Source organism: Rhopalosiphum padi, chromosome 2, assembly GCF_020882245.1.
Source record: "Rhopalosiphum padi isolate XX-2018 chromosome 2, ASM2088224v1, whole genome shotgun sequence".
Taxonomy (NCBI): Eukaryota; Metazoa; Arthropoda; class Insecta; order Hemiptera; family Aphididae; genus Rhopalosiphum; species Rhopalosiphum padi.
In genome coordinates this window covers 58,190,906-58,211,061 of record NC_083598.1, presented here as the reverse complement: position 1 = coordinate 58,211,061, position 20,156 = coordinate 58,190,906, and the positions used below count along the sequence as shown (strand labels likewise).

Here is a 20,156-nt window from a genome sequence, read left to right as displayed (position 1 = left end):
CATCATATAATTATTTTCCAAATAGACAAAAATATTAAATTATAGGTACTACAATTTTCTTCAAACTTTTTTATTGCTTTACTACTTTTTTTTATGGTGAGTCCGCCGTCTCAAAGACGCCTGACGAGCCGCCACTGCAGGTGTTAATAAGTTTATGGTATAAACAACTTAAAACTAATCTACATAATATTTTGAATACTTCTCTGTTAGTGTTAATAATAATAATACACGAATTGGTGTCTTTAAATAATATTTTTGTAATAACTTAAAACAAAATAGATAACTATACTTATAATCGTTATTTTTCGTTAAAATATCCAAGTTTTGTCAATATTCAAATTTGGTATATGTACCAAAACACGTAGCGCCGAACACGGGTATGAACTGGGGAAAATTCCCCAGAAATATTTATGGGTGGGTGGGCGATAATCAAAAATAGTTTGTTATGCAGTACCTATCTTGTATGTATATAGTTAGAAATAATATAGTACCATTCGAACGTAACTAACTAAACATTTTTTTAGTAGGTGGGTCTAACACCAGCATTTTTTTCCCCTAACATGAAATATATAGATCGGCGCCACTGGACTTACGACTAACCTCGGAGACTGGGAGTGAGAATATGAATAAAGTTAAAACTTTTAAGCAATAATAATAATATAATTATTAATTATATATTTAGTATAGTTATATAGTTATACTAAGTTATATACTATTCTCATTAATATAAAAAAAAACATAAGATGGTGACCAGACATGAGTTATGGCTATTTTAACTGAGAAGTGAAATATTCAGTAACTTCAGTTACTACATTTTAATTTTTTATTAGATGTATAAACGAAAACTAAAATTATGAAAGCTTTATTTATGAAATAATTTATGCGTATATTATTAAAACATTAGGTTATAATAGAAAATATTTTTTAATTATCTATTAAACAAAAATTATATGGATTATGTTAGATAACAACTGTTATACTAGTGTTACTACGATATAGTAACGTAAAAGCATTTAAGTACATTGATAATTAAAAATTAATAATACTAATAACAAAATTAATTAATTTGTAAAATCCTTATGATTATTTTAATCCCCCGTCAATTAGATCCTCATGCGTCATTTTAATCTCGCGACAATTGGATCCTCTTGCGTCAGTGTTAGTCACCGGGATCTAGCTGTCGAGGGATCTATGTGACCGTTCACCGTTCGTGTGTACAAATCACAGATATCTATACTAGTATAGATAGTGATATCTGTGATACAAATACAATGATGAATGGTGATAAATAAACTACTAACAAATTGTAAAATAATATCAAATGTTTATACTTTTATAGCACATATTAATAATTAATATTTAACAATCAATGATCATTATAATATTGTACATTGTTTAATTATTGATATATTATTGTTATTCGTTTCTTTCTCAACTAGACGTGCTAAATTGAATGTGAATGCGGTGATCAGCAATATATAGTTAGTAAAATTAATAATTACAGGTAGGTAGGTAGGTATTCTGATATTCATCTTGACTGCAAATGATGAGAAAAATTGTTATTGTTTTCCTCTTATACATTAATGTCGTGTATTAGTTATAAAGTTAAAATAATTAATTATAATATTAGTTAAAATAAAGTTAATTTATATTAAACAATACTTGTCATTAAATTATAGATGTTTTACACTAACGTAGATGAGAACTGCTGTGATGATAATAATTGTCAAAATGTTTCCGTCAAACTATATGAGTATGTTCTACTATTTTTTTTATTATAATTTTTGTTATAATTTAATTTATATGTCTTGAAAATAATATAGAACTGAGTGGAAATATTTATTCAATATCACCAACACTGATGAACTACGGATCACTGCTATCAAAGCCAAATTGCGGACATCTAGATTTAGAAGTCTGTGTTGGCGTCTTTTATTAGAAATATTGCCACCAGATTCAACCAAATGGTTGACTACTATTGAAAAATATCGATCATTGTATGAAAAAATTAAATCAACACATTACAATGATCCACATACACAGGATTCTGGACCTGATGACCCACTGTCACAGGATGAAGATGTTTGTTTTTCCCTCTTCAATATTTTTAAGACAATATTCTATAGAGAGATAACCTCTGCATATAATAATATGTTAAATCTTAATTCTCATGTGGGAGCTTAGTTCAGTATTAAGTATGATAATATTTTTTTGTTTATAGATATCATACATTAAATTTACACAGTGCATATTGATAATATAACAAAATCTTATTATACAATCAAATTATACAAATAATAAATCAATTTTGATTTTGCCTATAAAGTCAACAGTGTTTGTCGCTTCATAGAATTTGATCTGATTGTTAGTTTTTGTTTACGTTTGAAAATTGATTTAATTGGTTTATTTCAAAATTGTTTATTTTAGAGTATTTGGAAACAATATTTTAAAGACATTGAATTAAAGAAAATTATTGAACAAGATGTGGTTCGAACTTCCCCTGGAGTTGAATTTTTTGGAACAGAAAAAATTCGTAAAATAATGATTGATGTATTGTTTTGTTATTCAAGAGAACATCCTGATTTGAGCTATAGACAAGTATGCAATATTTTAATTATATATTTTTCTTTTAAAGTAAGTAACACTTAATAATATTTGTTGATAGGTAATAATTAAAATTAATTACTTGTTAAGGTTTTGATAATTAATAATACTTGCATAGATTAAAAAATATATTTATCAAGGTTTTAACACATTTTAGAATACTTGACATGGAGTCCTTTCATCTTCACGGAATTATTTGACTAAGATTTATTCTAATTCACATTATGACAAGATGGTTACCTATTTTAAACACCTCTTTGTAATTGATTAGTATACTTGGTTTTAAAATCTGACAACTAGATAGTGATACTCGAGGCAATATTAGTGTTATTTATTGTAGGTATATATTTTTTTTTGGTCTGATTTTTTTTAAACGACTCCAAGTTATTCTGTGGCCATGTACGTGTTAAATAATACATTATTTATTTTACTAGTTATGTTTCAGAATATTTTTTTAAAATTAAATAATTTATAGATATTTTAACATATTATTTTGGATTATAGTTAGAACTTTGTTTAAATAAAATTTGTAAATTAAAATATGAAGACCTAATCTATAGTTAGGGGGTTATTAGTTATAAGTATTTCCATATACTGACCAATACATAAAAAAAAATAACATAATTGGATAATAATTTAGGGAAAAGTAAATTCAACAATTTAAATTTTGTCATCATATTCTGTACTTCATTTTAAATATTAAATGTTTTGCAATAAAAAAATAAAATGTAAACAAATGTTTGTAGATAGAAAATGGTACATTACAACAACCAATTTTATATTCCTTTTAAATGCTATTATAACTGATTAAAACATTTTATCATTATATAATTTAACATTTCCAATCATAACTAAAAAATATTTAAGTGTGCACTTTAATATTGTTATTTATTATTAATAAAGGCAGTATAAAAGTGCATATTTGACAGATTAAATTTCAGATTATTAAGGTTTAAACTTCAAAGTCTAAAATTCTAAATTCCCGTTTCAAATAAATCTAATTCCTAAAGTAGATCTAAAAAATATTATCTATAGTAATATAATATACTGATTCACAAAACTGTATTAAACAATTAAATATTATATATTATTATTAAATATAAATTACAAATGTGTAAATTAAATACAAGATAAAAAATATATAAAAAGTGTTTTATTTTATGTTATATACTGCTAAACTGTATAATATAATTACACAATTTAATCATTTGATAGATTTTTTGTACTCTAACCTTTGAATTTAACTTTTTTTATAATGAAATATTTATTCATGTTTCCATGAAAATGTATTAATATAATCTCGCACAACTTCGGTATCACTGACTTATGGCACATTAGTTGCTGCATAATCTGTATCATCATATGTTACATATACAACTCTTAGGACTGAATCAATGATAAAAATAAAGCTACCGCTTAATCTGAATAAAAAATCAGATTTGTCCAGTATAATCAGAATTTTGTACATATATATATATTTTTAATGAATTTCAATTGTAAGATTAAGTTTGTATGGCTTTGTGAATATGCCTTTAATTATACTCTTGTATGGGTTGGTTAGTTTTTTATATCCTTATTAAATTAACATTTAATATGCAACAATTTAAATAATAAATTGTGTTTTACAAATGTCAATGACTAATGTCAATATATCATAATATGGTCCAAATTTTGATATTTGCTATAGTATAATCATAAACTTTGTAAGATCTTGTTTTAAAAAATGATATATGTTGTTTGGGAATTTAATTATATTGTTAAAAAATACTTTTAATTTATTTTTTGACTTTTTTGCCATGGACATTTTAACGTAATATGTGTTACCATTTGGTGTATTTGTTATACATCTGTAATCCAATATCTTCTAAAACAGTCTATTTTTTATTTTTAATAGAAATATTTGTAATTTATTAATCAATTATAAAACAGTTTTATAAAATTAATGTCAAACATTATTGGATTTTGTTTTCAGTTATATTTTATACTAAAATTGTAGTATTTGTCAATATTTTTTATTGTTTATGTAGGGTATGCATGAAGTCCTTGCGCCATTATTATTTGTTCTGCATTGTGATCATCAGGCATTACTTCATGTTTTGGAACAGTCATCTTCTGATGTTAGGTAAATTAAATTAAATTTAAAATGTTTGATTTGTTCCAATATTTTTATTTATTTTTTAGCGATTTAATAAAGAAAATCCTTGATCCTGCCTTTTTGGAAGCAGACGCGTAGTAAGTGCTTTATTATAAATTGCCACTCCTGTTGTTTTATATCTGTATTAGAAATGTGTTATGTAGAAAATTTTTATTTAGCAAAACTAATTTTGTGTTGTTGGGTTTGATATTAAAGCGAATTGACCTTTTATCAAACTTGGGATTTAGGAGGACACTAACCATATATTTGTTGTCTCCGATTTACAAACATATAACATCTATCATCTAAAAAAACATATAATGTTCTTAAATTTAAGTTTGATAATTAGTTAACTTTCTTTTATGCTAAAGCTAACAGTATAAGGTTAAATGGTTCTACTGAATGCAAATTTACTATGTCGCGTGTGGGTCTGACATCCTTTAAAATCTAATAACACAAAACTAATTCTGTAAATATTCCATGTAACATAGTCTATATTGTACGTTTTTAAGATAACATGCTGGATTGTTGAAAGATGATTTTAATACTTTCTACTTTTAGTTCTCTGTTTAATATTATAATGGAAATAATGAAGGATTATTATAACGTAAACGATTTTATTGTATCTGCACCAAAACCAACTGAGCATGTAAAGACTGTGAGTTTATATTCATTTTTGTTAAATCTTAAACTTTTGTTTTCTCATTTTTGTTATATCTAATATCTGTTAATGGTTTTAGAGTTCTACGTATAATAGTGAAGTTGTTCAAAAACTGTCCAAAATACGTGAAACAATGTTAACAAAACATGACCCAGAACTATATGGGCATTTATTGGATCTGGATATTTCATTTACTACTTTTGGAGTGTAAGTAGATTATTATAATTTATAATTAACTACACTTAATTTTTTTTCCAATGGAATAATGTTTGATATAATTTTTAGACGATGGTTAAGATTACTGTTTGGAGGAGAATTTTCATCAATGGATTTATTAGTGTTATGGGATGCTATTTTTGCTACATCACCTCAAGACTTTGCATTGGTTAATCATATTTTTGTGGCTATGTTGGTCCTTATACGAATTCAATGTAAGTTAAAATAATTCAAATGTTTTTTTTTTAATATTAAACATTTCTTTAAATTAATTTTATTTTCAGTACTTAAAAGTGATAATACTGACTGTTTAAAATATTTAATGAGATATCCACATGTTGATGTGATGACTGTTATTGAATATGCCTTGTATATGTTTGATCCAAAGGTAATCAAAATGTCATTCCTTTAGTTTGATAGATTTTGTTACAATTTTATTTTATTTCAGATGTATATATTGCCGTCTATTATAAATTCTCTCAAACATGACAAAAGTGACAACATAAAATCTAATATTATAGATCACCAGCCAGAACGGTTAGTATTTATATTTAACAACAAATAAATCAAATATTTAATAATAAATGATTCATACAAGATCTTGAATTAATTTAACAAAACTGTTATTTTTCCCAAATTATATGGACTGAAATTATTTTTTTTATTAAATTGATATTATTGACAAATAACAATCTGCTTAATTCTAATATGTCTTTTTCTTTTACAATACAATACAATGCATATAATTATATCATTTATTATGAATAATATTATACTTGTAAATACATTGTTTTTGTTCTAGGCCAACTAAACTCATTAGTTATTCACCAAGGCCAACAAGAAATTCAGCAGATGTAACTATAATTTAATACAAAATATTATATTTTAATCAATTTGGATGTTTATTATTTGTTGTAATTTTAGGATCTACTTGAATTGTGTAGAATTAAGTTATTGCAGTATCATTCCATTTTAAATCCAGTTGTCCCTATTCAAAATAAAGAGGCAAGACAAGCTTTAACTGGAATGCTCGAGGTAAAAAAAATTAAAGTATAATAATATAAAGTTGTTAATTTCAATTACATAATCTTGATTACAGTTGTGTGGAATGCTTAATTCGCGTCCAGGCATCATAGAAATGGGTAAAGATGTTGTGAGAAGTACAACAACCCCAATTGAAACATTGCTTACACCTGAAACACCAGATGGAGGACCATTGTTACCTCCTCCTGCTTCTGCCATCACTATGAAAGTATTTCGTAAGACAGAAAATTCAACTGACTTACAAATACAAGGGGCACCAATAAAAAATCCATTGAAACAAATGAAACGGTAAATACAATGTCGCATTTGCTTAATTTATTCCATCTGATTAACATTTTAACAATTTGAATTGTCTGTGATTTGATATTTTTACCACTCATTTTACGTTCTCATATTAGTATATTATGCATATATTTTGTTGTTGTCGTTATTTTTTTTTTTTTTTAATATATTTACCATGTATACTGTTAAAACAGCATTTTGTTGAATATAAGTTATAATGTGAATAATTTTTATCTAATAATAACAATTATATAAAAATAAAAGGTCTTATATTTTTAATACCTTTTATTGAATCTATGGTTGTATTAGAAATGGCAATCATTTTAGGGTTGTAGGGATTAATTTGATTCTATTTTGTAGAAGTGGACTGGAACTAATTAGATTAACTGTTTAGATCTAAAGTATATTGTTTATAAACAAAAAAGGATATTTAAAAATAAACCTCCTTTTTTACATCCTCCATGTTTTTTTAATAAAAATCTAACCTAACTTTATATAACTTTTGTTATAAATTGTGGTCTTTTTAGTTAATTTTTAAAAGTATCTATAAACTAAAACAAAAGAATTTTTTTTAAATGTTCGCTTGTTATAGCTAAATCATTAATATTTTCATTATTAACTTTAGCTAGTATATCTTTTTCACACAACATAATAATCGTATCCAACATTTTTATTTTTATTATTTTTTTAATTTTGTTAACAACGATTACATCGCCACAATAGGCACTGGTCCTACTATTTCAGACATATATTTTTAGATAATTATTTGTAGTATATGCTATAGTTTGTAAATGTATTTTCCATATTAAGGGAAAAATAAGAATGAACACTTTAATTAAAGTAAACAGTGTTATAATTCACAATTAACATAATTTTTGAAGTAAATACTTTTTCAGAGAATTAAAAATTATTATAATAATTTTGTAAATCATAGTTACATATTTTAAAATAATTTATCTAGATTTTTAAATATTATAAATTCAAATCTAAATATTTTATTAAGTATTTAATTTACTAATAAAAACTATATTAAGTTAAATTCTTGTTTAGCAAAACAATAAATAGGTTCTTAAATTTAATATTATTTATAATTTAATTAAATATACAATTTAGTTCAATTTCTCATTGCTTTAAATTATATCAAACTAAGAATCTGAACTAAATTAACATTACTAAATAATATAAAAGCCCTTAATTTAGGATTATTAATAAATACAAAATTAACACTACTAATAATTTTTTTGTTGAATAATCTGATGTATTTCTTAATACTATCAAGAATATTATTTTAAATGTGTTGACTATATAGGTATTGTTTTTTGATCAATACTAATATAAAATATATTTTACGTGTGTAAAATATTCTTGTCATCAATGTATGAAATACACGTTAACACAGAAAAGATAAACAAAACAAAATATTATTATCAAAATCTAAAGTAAGTGTTAAAAATAAAGTAAATACGTTGTTTTAAAATATTATTTTTAATATGCTTATAAGACCCAAATACCCAAATATATATATGCAGATTTACAACACATTTACAAAAAAATTAAACAATTTTTTTTATACACAATGGTAATTTTAAATGGTAAAAAAAGATAATAATAATAATAAAAATAAATTAATATAAATCATAAACTAATAAAATAATATTTTTATAGATAACAAAATAATGTATTTTCTTTGGTATTTACAATTTGTTTTATCATCAAGTTAAGAAAAATAAAATGTGGAGAAAAAATACGATCTTGTTAGTCAGTTGTACTGAATTTTATTTGTTTAATAATATAAAAATTATACTTGATTCGATACATAGAACAAAATTAATTGATACACTATAATCTTAATTATAACATCATAATAATCAAAAGTAACAAAATGTAAGTTTTTGTAATATATATTTTTTAAACGAATTTGTGCGTTGTAAAAATAAGATTATAGTGTATAGAAAACTATGATTAATTGTATATATTTTATAAATATAAATATATATATGTATAAATATGTAATTTGTCCATTAAATTATTAAGTAAACAAAAAATTCTTGGGTAACACAAAAATATAGAGAACATATTAATAAATAAATATGGTACTGTGATTAAAGTCTATTGACCGCCGTTAACGGTGATACAGAAATTAATTTATTGTTGATAATATGATGGTATTTTGTTGTTAAGTACTAGCGTTGGAAAAAAAAAAAACGAAAGTATGTAATTAAATCTAATAATAATCATACAATTAAAAATAAAATAATATAATAACAAAAATAAGTGTGCCTTTGAATCGGGACGATTTAACTTCAAACGACATAAATTAAATCGTTAGCATAATATAGATTATATATTTTTTTTCGAATAATTGGGACTAGTTTAATATAAATAACTGGTTCACCATTACGTTTTTTTTTTTTTTTATTGAATCTAAAAATTTGCGTACACATTTATCTGTGTACCCTAAAGCGATGTGCAGCAAAGGGAATTTAGCTATTTCATGCGATTTACTATTAGGTCTGGTACGACCAACAGAGACTTTTGATACGGTGACTCAGCAATCTTGCCGGCCAGACGAGTTGCCTCGAGACAGTGCTTTTTGGCAAGGAACCGCGTCTGTTCAAGACCCTGCGACTTGTGTACTAGCTCGAAGGCACGTTCTGCATCGCCTGGCTCTTGGAACCGCCGCATTATCATGGCATTCAACTCGGGGTACTGTAAAAATAAAATAAAATAATATTATTTTTTTTTCGTCAATTATTTTAATAATATGATGTAATTATATTATTTTGTTTAGTCATGGTTTCAATTGTAGTGTTCTACTCTACCACCGTTATCTTGTATAACTTAATTGTGTTCATCGTCAAAATCAAAAACATTTATATCTTAGTGATTTCACATAATAGGTTTTATCAACAATATTATATATATTTACAAAAAATTCTGTAAAAATAAAAATAAATGCGTTTTAAAACCCCATCATTAATGTTTTGTATATATACTATAATTTCATTTGTTCTGTTATTGTGGGTGATGATATTTTTATTTCAAATTTGTAATTTAATTAAATCTCTAGCGATTATAACTATTAATTATTGCTACAGCTACTACTATGGTAAATAATTTGTGTATAGTCTTAAACGAGTGAAAATATTATATATATTTTGGGGTATTATCATGGGACAATTATTTAAGTGTTTGAAACTAATCATAATATATGACTTACTAAAACAAATTACTTAACTAGCTGTACATCCAACTATACACTATATATATATATATATATATATTATATACTATATTAACAACTATACTCATCTATAAGTTCGTATATTTTTTTAATTTTCAATGAAACAATGGAAATACGGTCGGGATATTTGCTAAATTCGCAAAATTATCGGAGTTCACTATAGGAATCTCTATAATGACCTAAAAATCAATAAGGCGGTAAAAATAAGAACGCCAGTTCATAAGAATAAAATCTGCACCGAGAGAGATGATAACGTCAAAGTTACGTCCGTTGACATAAACGAGTAGCAAAATATGTACGGAATTTAATTCGCTAATACTTGAGTCACAACACGTTGTTCCAAACGAAGGACGCGGAAGTGCGGAACCCACCAGCGAGGTTGACTCGAAGTCCCCGTTACTGACCTATATCTTGTGGCGGGTGAACCCATTGAGAGTTCGTGAAGTAGACAACGAGATTACGGCCCGGGTACGAGTGGACCTGTCGGCCAAGAAAATTACATTGTTAGACTATAAGTAATTTAAAATACTAGTGAAGGGCGCGATGTATACGTCAAAAAATCGATGTCTCGCAACAGTGGCGGAAATTTTGGTTAAGAGTGACAGAAGCGTCGGAGATCATGGTGGTGGCAGTATTAGCAGCAGCAGCAGTCAAAAGGAGGAAGATAATCCTTCGAGCAGTTGACGTTAGCACCCGAAGAATTGACACACTTAGCTAGCCGGAAACAGCATAGTGTTTTCGGGTGCACCAGAGAAACGGGATGATTTGTATGGAGACGTCAGAGGAGAAAAAGAAACCAATAAACTTTTATGGGGTGAGTGATAACAGAGAAGCGAAGAGACATATAACATATCGACACTATGTTCTATAAGTGCGATTTGTGAGGGACGCGAATTGTACCACTGGAAACTGCAGCGTTTTGCGGCGGCCGATTGCCGTAATATACGCGATTCACTGACGAAAATGTTGACCCGTTGCAGCGCTAAAACCAAAACCACAGCCCACAAACGATGAGGCACGTATATCGTGAATACATTGATTAGTGAATGATAATTTTTTTTTAAATTTTTTGCCTTAAAACTTAAATTTGAAATCTTTTGTTCTATATATATTATACATTCATTTAAGTGTTTATTATGATGTTTTTAATATATATATATATATATATACCAACATATAAGTATAAAATGTTATGTACAAGTACATTTTTTTTGCGTTTATGAGATTATGCCAGTTTAGATGTCTATACTTTGTTATATTATATTTAATAGTAATAAGTAGGCACCAAATAAATATTAGCATTGATTGAAATAATACGGACAATTTTATTGATGGTATTAATTTACTTGTTTTATATCAAAGACTGTTATTATTACTGATATTATGTTTGTCATTTTTTCCTATTTTATAATAGTATATATTGTTTACTAAATTATACCTACTAGTACATGATTGATAACACTTATGGCCAGACTAGTAGTTAAATACTGTGAATACTGAAGATCTGGATTAGTAATCAAGAAGTAAATAATTGTCGCATCTTCAAGTTTTAGACTGAATATGCGCTTATTTACGGTATTACAGACCTACATAAATTATGAAGTCATCAAAAGTATCATGATACAAGAATGTGACAAAAAAAAAAACATGAAAATATAATAAAATGATTTGAACACGAATTTAATTACAATATTAATCACCTAACTCCTTAGTTCTTATTCATTTTGTAAAGCATTCACAATAACTTGAACTCTCAACGTCCCTCAAATAATGTGCCGCCCTCGATGGTAATATAAGTACCGAATGTCTGCGATCGAGGCGTTAGTGTAATTAGGTTAGGCGCGGTCGTCTTACTTTCGCACAATACACATACCGCGCACGAATCGCCCCTTCCCCGCGTAACCCACTGATTTAGCAGCGTCGTGTCGGGGCCAGGTAAATCGAGTCCCAAACGATTGGGTACATAATCAATTATCAACCGGTAAATCGAGTCCGAGTGAATTTTAATACTTTACTTATATATTATATATTAAAAACGGCTTACAAACCGTTATTTTATTTATTTTTTATCGACTTTGTTGAAATCAGGTATATAATAATATTTATCATGTTCGTCTCCGGCCACCAAATAGAGATATCAACCGTTTTTTTGCAGAGGACGGATATAATATTGAGCAGTCGAGTAGGTTTCGGTATCGTTAAAATTTCTCAGCGATAATTAATAGTAACCTACACAAGTTTAATGAAGCCCGACCTACAACCCTAAATCCTGATGCAGTACAATCGATACACGTCAAAAGTCACCGATATTAATTCACGGACCGACTGCGGTACCTATAGTTCGCACCGACATCGCGAATTGCATACATCGGGAAAATGAAGAATAATGCCTTTGGAATCCAGTCTTTGGGGGTTTAAATCATTTGACTCTCCCTCTCCCACATAACATTTGATTATTGTGACACCAATCGCTCTATATAATATTATATAATACAGGTACACGAATTGACATGAATGAATTAACATAATGACATAATATGTTATTTTGGACTGAATACAATTTTTTTTTTTTTAATTGTTATAGTTGTAAATGCTTTCAAACATAAACAAATAAATAAAAAGTATTCGTCAATCGATTTTGAGTTACTTGATAAACCGTATTTTTTAGCATATTCGAATTTGATTTCGCTATATTTGATACATTAGATTAGTGACCACCAAAAACATATAAATCATTCAATGTTTTTCAATACAGCGGATAAATGATCAAGTTTTTTTTTAAGTTGTCAAGTAGAAACTTCGATAATCGTGATACGTGCTGGTTGCGGATTTAACTGGCGAAGAAGCATTTCGAAGAAAACTACTAATTTTTGTTCATAGTATCTATATAATAATATACGTAAAATACGTAAAATACTATAAGACAATGAGCCGGGCTTACACCGTTCAGTTGCGAGGCGAATAAAACGTTAGTACCTAGGCGGAGAAAAAAATGAAACGTTACGAAAAAAAGTAATTAAATTACTCGGAGATACGATCCGCCGATGACCCTTGTTAATAAATTATTACCCACCTACTTTGTATAATTGCATACATTCTACGATGGCGAACACACACACACGCACACACTGACATACCTCTAATCATAACCTGAATTTCGACAACGCAACGCGCGCATCAGGTTCGCGTCATAAAACAACGCATAATATTATTATTACCAACTGGCAACTACCCATTCTCGTATATGTATATTTATATTAAACACACGCGTACCTATAATATTACAATATATTATTATGTATATATATATTATATGTGTTGTATTCGTCTGTAGCGAAATGCGTGAGATTATTAAACACAATTGATTGCGTTCTGCCCCGGAATTATTACATCGCACGAGAAACACAACCACATAGGAGTTGTAAGTATATTGTTGATGCAATAAAAGAGAAAAACATATTCTACAACCCGACCAACTGGTTTGTCGTGCAGGATGGATTACGGTCACAAAAAATAATAATAATAATACACGGGCAGGTACGCTGGTTCCGGCGAAATCCCATTGGTCGCAAGAAAGTAGTTATTATTGTTAGGTATATTTTGGTAAAAGAAACTTGGCATAGGCGAGGCGAAGACGATAAGCGACATCAACAGTAATAATTCTGCCGATTTTAATAAACGACGATTATTTGTATTTTTTTATTTTAATTTCCGGGTAGTCCCAAATCCGTATACCAAGTGTTCAATAACTTTTGAAACTCTTAGTTACTGTATGCCTATTTTAATACCTACATATAAAGTAATAAATAATAATAGATAACACTACTGTACATTTATAATGTAAAATATTTAATAATCTCATTAATTTTATCATATTATCAATCCCAATTAGTCTAATGATCCTAACTTATTGAAAATTTGTAAAATGTGCCATGACGAAATTTTAATAGAATACATAAAAGGTACGGCTAATTAAAAAATATATAGCAATGATATATATGTGTTTACTGTTTATTTATCGAAAATATTGAAAAGTACTAAAAAAAGATTGTCTGTTTAAAAAAAAAACCCAGCACTAGGATATGCATAATATATATTATGTCAGCTAGTTTGGCGATGAAATGACATTGACCACTAACTTGACGTGTCACCAACACCTTCGAGGATATAGAACAGTAAGTGTCACGTGTTAGAGGACGTTTAATGATTTAATGTACATTATCGAAAGTGTATAATAATGCCAAGGGCGGATACAAGGGGGAGGCAATGGGGACAATTGCCCCCCCTCGTTCACAAAAAAGTATCATATATTCCAACAAAGTTTTTTTTTAAATAGATTATGACCTTTTTTTAGTTGATAACTAACAAATTGCCCCCCCGTTTAGGACCACTGTATCCGCCCTTGAATAATGCACCTTAAAAACGAAATTTTAAGACATTACATACACATAAAATATATAAATAATTATATAATTTTAGGTAATCAGGAAGTGAGAAAAGAGACACCAGACTCATTACATTTAAAAAATTGAAAATTTAAATTAACCCTTTCGGGCATAATTTTAGATCTGATAATATATATAAATTAAACATACACTCCAGTTATATTGGCATTGAAATTAGGTTATATAATAATAGGGTACATATAGAACTAGTGTTATTTTTTGGGACGACGGCGAAGATCTGTTGTAATTCTATGTATAATATATAGTAAAAGGAAAGATCTTTGGGTATGCTTTTAATCGATGAACCGTAATAATTATAAGGTAGTAGGTTACTGTGTTAAAGTACAGGGTCGTTCAGATTTACATAACGTACAATTTTAACGACCGGCATGTATACATAATGTTTAACTATGGTGAACATGTGGTGCCAATATATATATAATATATATTTACGAATTGGTTGATTTTAAGGAATGATAAAAAATCTATACTATTATAAAAAAATAATAATGATGAATTAATTAATTTTGCTTATAATGTCCCTCATTCATTTCGTGGTTTAATGACTAAACATTATCGATATGTTCGTTTAAATACTATACAGTTTAAACAGTTGATAATTATCACTGAATTAGAGAGCTAAAATTATTATATAATTAAATTAATTTGAAGTGTATTTTCGTTTAAATAGGTAAATACTTAAATAAAATATTTGTTTTCGCGTTTCTTAAAAATATGATATAGATCGAGTATGGTATTTTGAAAATAGCCAAGTATCGAATAGTTGGGGTGACTATAATAAGGTTTATTATTATATTTTTATTTAAGTTTATAAGTTAATGTGTAATAACTAATTAGTAGGTAGTATCTATAATTTATATTTACCTTTTCGCAGGCGAACAGTACTGGAGCGGTGGCCAAGCCCAGTTTCAGATCGGCTGCCGTCGGTTTGCCCATGGCATCTTTACTGGACACGAAGTCCAAAAGGTCGTCGACCAGCTGGAACGCCAGGCCTATGTTGCGACCGTACTCGAACGATACATCGACCAATTGGTCGTCAGCGCCGGCTAACATTGCTTCCTGCGAAATAAACAGCAACGATGAATAATAACAGTGAAAACTATGGAAAAAAATACTAATTTTTTTTCTTAGTAGGTATATATTTAATACGTTATCAGTGCGCGAAAAACACTGAGGTTTTTATTTTTCTCTATAATAACCAAAATAATAGACCAAACAAGGCGTTTTCTTTTTATACCAGTGATTTTATCTGATGAACATTTCGCACAGACAAACTCGACCCCGGTCGGCTTGTGTATATATGTAGATGTAGGTTATACAGTCGTTAAGTGTATTAAGTACGTTAATAATTTATATATAGCCACGACGGCTCAATGATCTTATATTAGACTCGAATACACCGTGCAAAACGTGAAAATCGCTTCTCTGAGTATCCTCTCGCAATAGCGCCTCGTGTTCTGAATAGAACAGTATTACAATAAGTACGCGTTCCGTTATTAGCATAGAACAATAAAATAATTTAAAAAGAATGAAAAAAAAATCTCATATACATTTCGCAATGAAACGTTTTTTTTCTTGGTACATACATCATACATAGTATATAAATATATAAATATATATATATTGTGTATTTTCGAGACATTTTGTTAACTAAAGCTACAGCACCTATTATAATAATAATTATTGTGCCGAAAAAAATGTGTACATATAGGTAATATTATATTATATATTATTATAATATAATATTATAATGCGTCATTGATGGGTATGTAGTGTAAGGTATTAATTAGTTATAACTTATAAGTATGTATGTACGCGTATACCCATTGCGGGATCACACTAGAGGAATTCGCTTTTTATGACACAATATGGTAATAATTTAGGTACGTCCAGAGAATTTTTATGTTTAAAGTGTATAATATAAGATGTTTTAATTAATCCGCGTGGTAATTTTATACGCATATACTAAATACTATTAATACAATGCGGCAATTAAAGGTAAGGTGCACCCACTGGCAATGCCGTCACTATAAGGTAAAGTAAATTTCGCTTTCTTTCGTAACATATATTACACGACGTATATTTATTAATAATTAATAACTAACAATCGATGATAAAAACATAGATTTATTATGCACGCATTGCATACACCTACGTACATACTTCGTTCATCATTCAGTTCTGTAGATAAAATATTTTTAAATAGCCTACGTAACACCAGATTTATATATGTGTATTATGTTTATACCTACGAGTGTATAATACCAATATATTTTATATATCTATGGCTGAACACGTATTTTTTTTTACTTTTGCAGCGTCCGATGCATATTATAGTTTTACCGGACATTGTCACGACGAGTGACTCGACAAAAACAAATTATCTCGGTCCAGTTTTACCATCTGAGTGCTCTATATATTCCTTCAACGGGTCCTTGCGATTCAGCCAGGCGTTTAAAAGAAATTAAATCTGAGACGTTCGTTAAAAGCAAGAAAGTATAGCGAAAATTAATACGTAATGTAATTGTTTTCTTTAGCGTTTAAACACACATATGTATTATATTATACATACATATATATAAACACCGATGCGATGGCCTATAATAGAAAATAAATGGTGTGCAAAATACTTGATACGCTTCTGAGGATTTATTCAACGTACATCCCGAATACGGACGATACCGTGGCAATTATTTTTGGAAATAAGGCCAAGTCCGATTGGAATATTGAATACAGATAATATAATAATTGTACAGGAGTTGTTGTTAATTTATGAATAACATAATATTAGGGTGATACGCTAACCGGCTTTTGGTATAAAGAAAACGAATGAATGCGTTCTCGATAATTGGTTTTTAATAATAATAATAATTGTAAATATACGGTGATATTTTACAAATTTATTATTGCATTAGTATATTATTAGGTACATTGAATCAAATCAGATATAAATATGTAGGTCTAATAAAATATTTATTTTTATTTTTACAATTTCAAATTAGACACATAATATAAAATATTAGGTCTGAATAATATACTTCGACCAATGCGAGAATATTAATGTAAATAAATATTTAATTAAGAATGAAAAGTTACTAATACTACAATTTAAAATATTAGAGGGAAGGTATGAGGGGTAAATAGGTTAAAAAATGTACATTTAAATACAAAACGTGTTCGTTATAAGTATAAATAAGTATAACAGTTCAATCATAATTTAACGTGTATGTACCAAACTATTAAAAGTACAATTCAATTAAAATAAATAAAAAATCATTGTTTGGTCCTCATTTTATAATACTTACTCGTATTTGTAAATAAGTGTATATCGAATAATATAATTTTATACTTACAGCTTTTACTGAATTGGCTATGAGGCTAGCTGTTTTTCTATAAGTTTTCGTTAAGTAATGAGCAAATCTTTCATTCTCAGTCTCCTTAGAGCCGAGCTGCATGAACTCTCCTTGAACCAAGTCAGTGATGATCTGTAAAGTTTTCAATTTGTGCCGTTTTTCGATACTGTATAGGATATTTTTTAAGTTTGTTTTAATATTAACAATAACAAGATTACACGTACTTGGCTAAGCGTGATTGTGACGTCATTGTGATTAAGTCTGGCGATCATCATAGATGTAACTGCCAATATATAATCACCAGCCATGGCTACCTGAAAAATAAAAATACAAAACAGTTAAGACATTTGTTACAATAAATAAACGCATAACTATTTTTATTTATAATATAAATTTTTTTTTAATGCTACGTTTAACATAAATACGTACTCGAGATATTAACGCGTATTTATTGTTTCTACTTTTCTATTCATATAAATACGATTTTAATTAATCTAAATTAAAAGTATTAACTTTATGACCGTATAAAAGTAAAATAAAAAATATTTATGGGATAAGAGTTTTATATTTCATTGTTTAAAAATCAAGAGGACAGCAGATTGATTATTAAGGTCTAATAGGGTTATAGATGTAATGTGCATTACTATAGACAGTTAACGCCAAAAAATACTTTCTCTATAATAATTATAGTATTTATAGCTGTTATTCATAAATTAGAAAAACCAGACGTATACGTTACTTTTCAAAGAGAGACTGAAAAAAATTTAATAAATACATATAATTTCCCATTGGTTGATCTACGTCTTAGAGGCAATAGGAGTTGCCTAACTTGAGCGCCCGGTTACGCCTCCAAGATGACCGTGTACTTATGACCCCCCTTGGACGAAGATAATGATACAATAATATGATGGTCATTGGTCAGACAGAAACATTGATTTATATATATATATAAGACTAATGGAATTATTTGATGTAGATTTCTAAAACATAGCCAAAAATATAAAATTTAAATGTTATTTGTGAAATGTTTAGACTTATTAAAATTAAATTTATGATATATAAGAATACAAAACTTAAATATTTTATTTTATTTATATGTTTTTGAAAAAAGTTTATAACAAAAGAATGTCTTATTAAAAACCATTATGAAATGCTTCCAGAAAATATGAGTTCCAAGGTTAATGTAGCTCAAAAACTAGGAATTATGTTTGAAAAGAAAATCAATAAACATTCATTTAAGAAATTAGAATTTGTACATAATATAATAATAGTTATAAGCGAGGCTATAAATTGTAATAATTATACTCCAGTACATAAAGGTGAATACAATTAAGATAAATAAAATATTAGTCTAATGGAAATTTATTTGAAATTAAATATACATTACTATGTAATTTTATTCGTATAAGAAATTAAAATACATAAAGAAATTGAATGTTATTTCTACTCAATCGGTAGAAAATGTACAAGTGTCATAACAATAACATTAGTTGACGCCATCAGGCTGTATATGTTAAGCATCAATTAATTAAATATAAAACAAACAAACTTTCTCATGTAGTTTCTCCCCAAAAATGTAATGTTATTTACTAATTAGTAGAGTAATAAATAATAATATTTTATTGTTTAAAGTGTGGATTTCACATGTACATTTTTAATATAATACACGCACTTATTTATATGAACTTGTTAATTATAAATCAACATTGTATACTATTATATTGCAAGTATACAACAAGAATTTTTCCAAACATTTGATTATAATTTGTATTGTTTATATAATTTCAAGGAATTAATTATGTAAATAATAAAGACAAACCAATAGAAACATCAAACAACATACTTGTTTGAAATAAGAAAAATGCTGCAATACACATAAGTACCGGCTTATGTCTTATATATTTAGTAAACAATGGAGTGGTTAAGAAATTATCCAGTAAAATTGATTTCATAATATTAAAACAAAATAATTATTAAAAATTAAAGGGCCTCAATAATTCAAAACTTTTAACTCTAGATCATTTAAATTTTTTAAATGCAAGGATTTTTACAGAAATATTAAGTTTTATCACAATTTTAATTTAGAGATGAAAGTTTTAGTATACCTACTATGTAATACAACAAACATAAATAAACAAAATACAATATATAT

The 20,156-nt window shown here is 27.4% G+C and overlaps 2 protein-coding genes and 1 long non-coding RNA gene across 5 annotated transcripts in view; 2 read left to right on the top strand and 1 right to left on the bottom strand.

Moving 5' to 3' along the window:
* Positions 1-1,297: 1,297 nt before the first annotated feature.
* LOC132922185 (TBC1 domain family member 5) lies at positions 1,298-7,168 on the top strand. 3 transcript variants are annotated; one of them, XM_060985555.1, is made up of 14 exons: positions 1,298-1,481; positions 1,680-1,753; positions 1,824-2,082; positions 2,428-2,598; positions 4,632-4,726; positions 4,786-4,836; positions 5,300-5,396; positions 5,479-5,606; positions 5,685-5,830; positions 5,900-6,003; positions 6,064-6,152; positions 6,418-6,469; positions 6,540-6,650; positions 6,715-7,168. In XM_060985555.1, the coding sequence occupies exons 2-14, from the start codon at positions 1,680-1,682 to the stop codon at positions 6,949-6,951; spliced, it is 1,614 nt and encodes a 537-aa protein (XP_060841538.1). In that variant the 5' UTR covers positions 1,298-1,481; the 3' UTR covers positions 6,952-7,168. The 3 variants fall into 3 exon arrangements, with proteins under 3 accessions (XP_060841538.1, XP_060841537.1, XP_060841539.1); XM_060985554.1 differs by having other exon boundaries at positions 1,298-1,504; XM_060985556.1 differs by having other exon boundaries at positions 1,298-1,512.
* A 1,239-nt stretch (positions 7,169-8,407) lies between these two features.
* Positions 8,408-20,156, bottom strand: part of LOC132922186 (all trans-polyprenyl-diphosphate synthase PDSS1) — a 35,028-nt gene continuing 23,279 nt past the window's right edge. Inside the window, exons 5-8 of the mRNA XM_060985557.1 lie at positions 18,229-18,318; positions 18,005-18,136; positions 15,516-15,710; positions 8,408-9,650 (exon numbers count right to left, since the gene is read on the bottom strand). Of these exons, the coding sequence (XP_060841540.1) occupies positions 9,429-9,650; positions 15,516-15,710; positions 18,005-18,136; positions 18,229-18,318 (639 nt within the window). The 3' untranslated portion in view covers positions 8,408-9,428. The remainder of the gene's footprint in view (positions 9,651-15,515; positions 15,711-18,004; positions 18,137-18,228; positions 18,319-20,156) is intronic.
* Positions 15,654-17,280, top strand: LOC132922187 (uncharacterized). The gene is made up of 2 exons (XR_009660992.1): positions 15,654-15,781; positions 16,970-17,280. It is a non-coding gene; the product is annotated as an uncharacterized LOC132922187 (long non-coding RNA).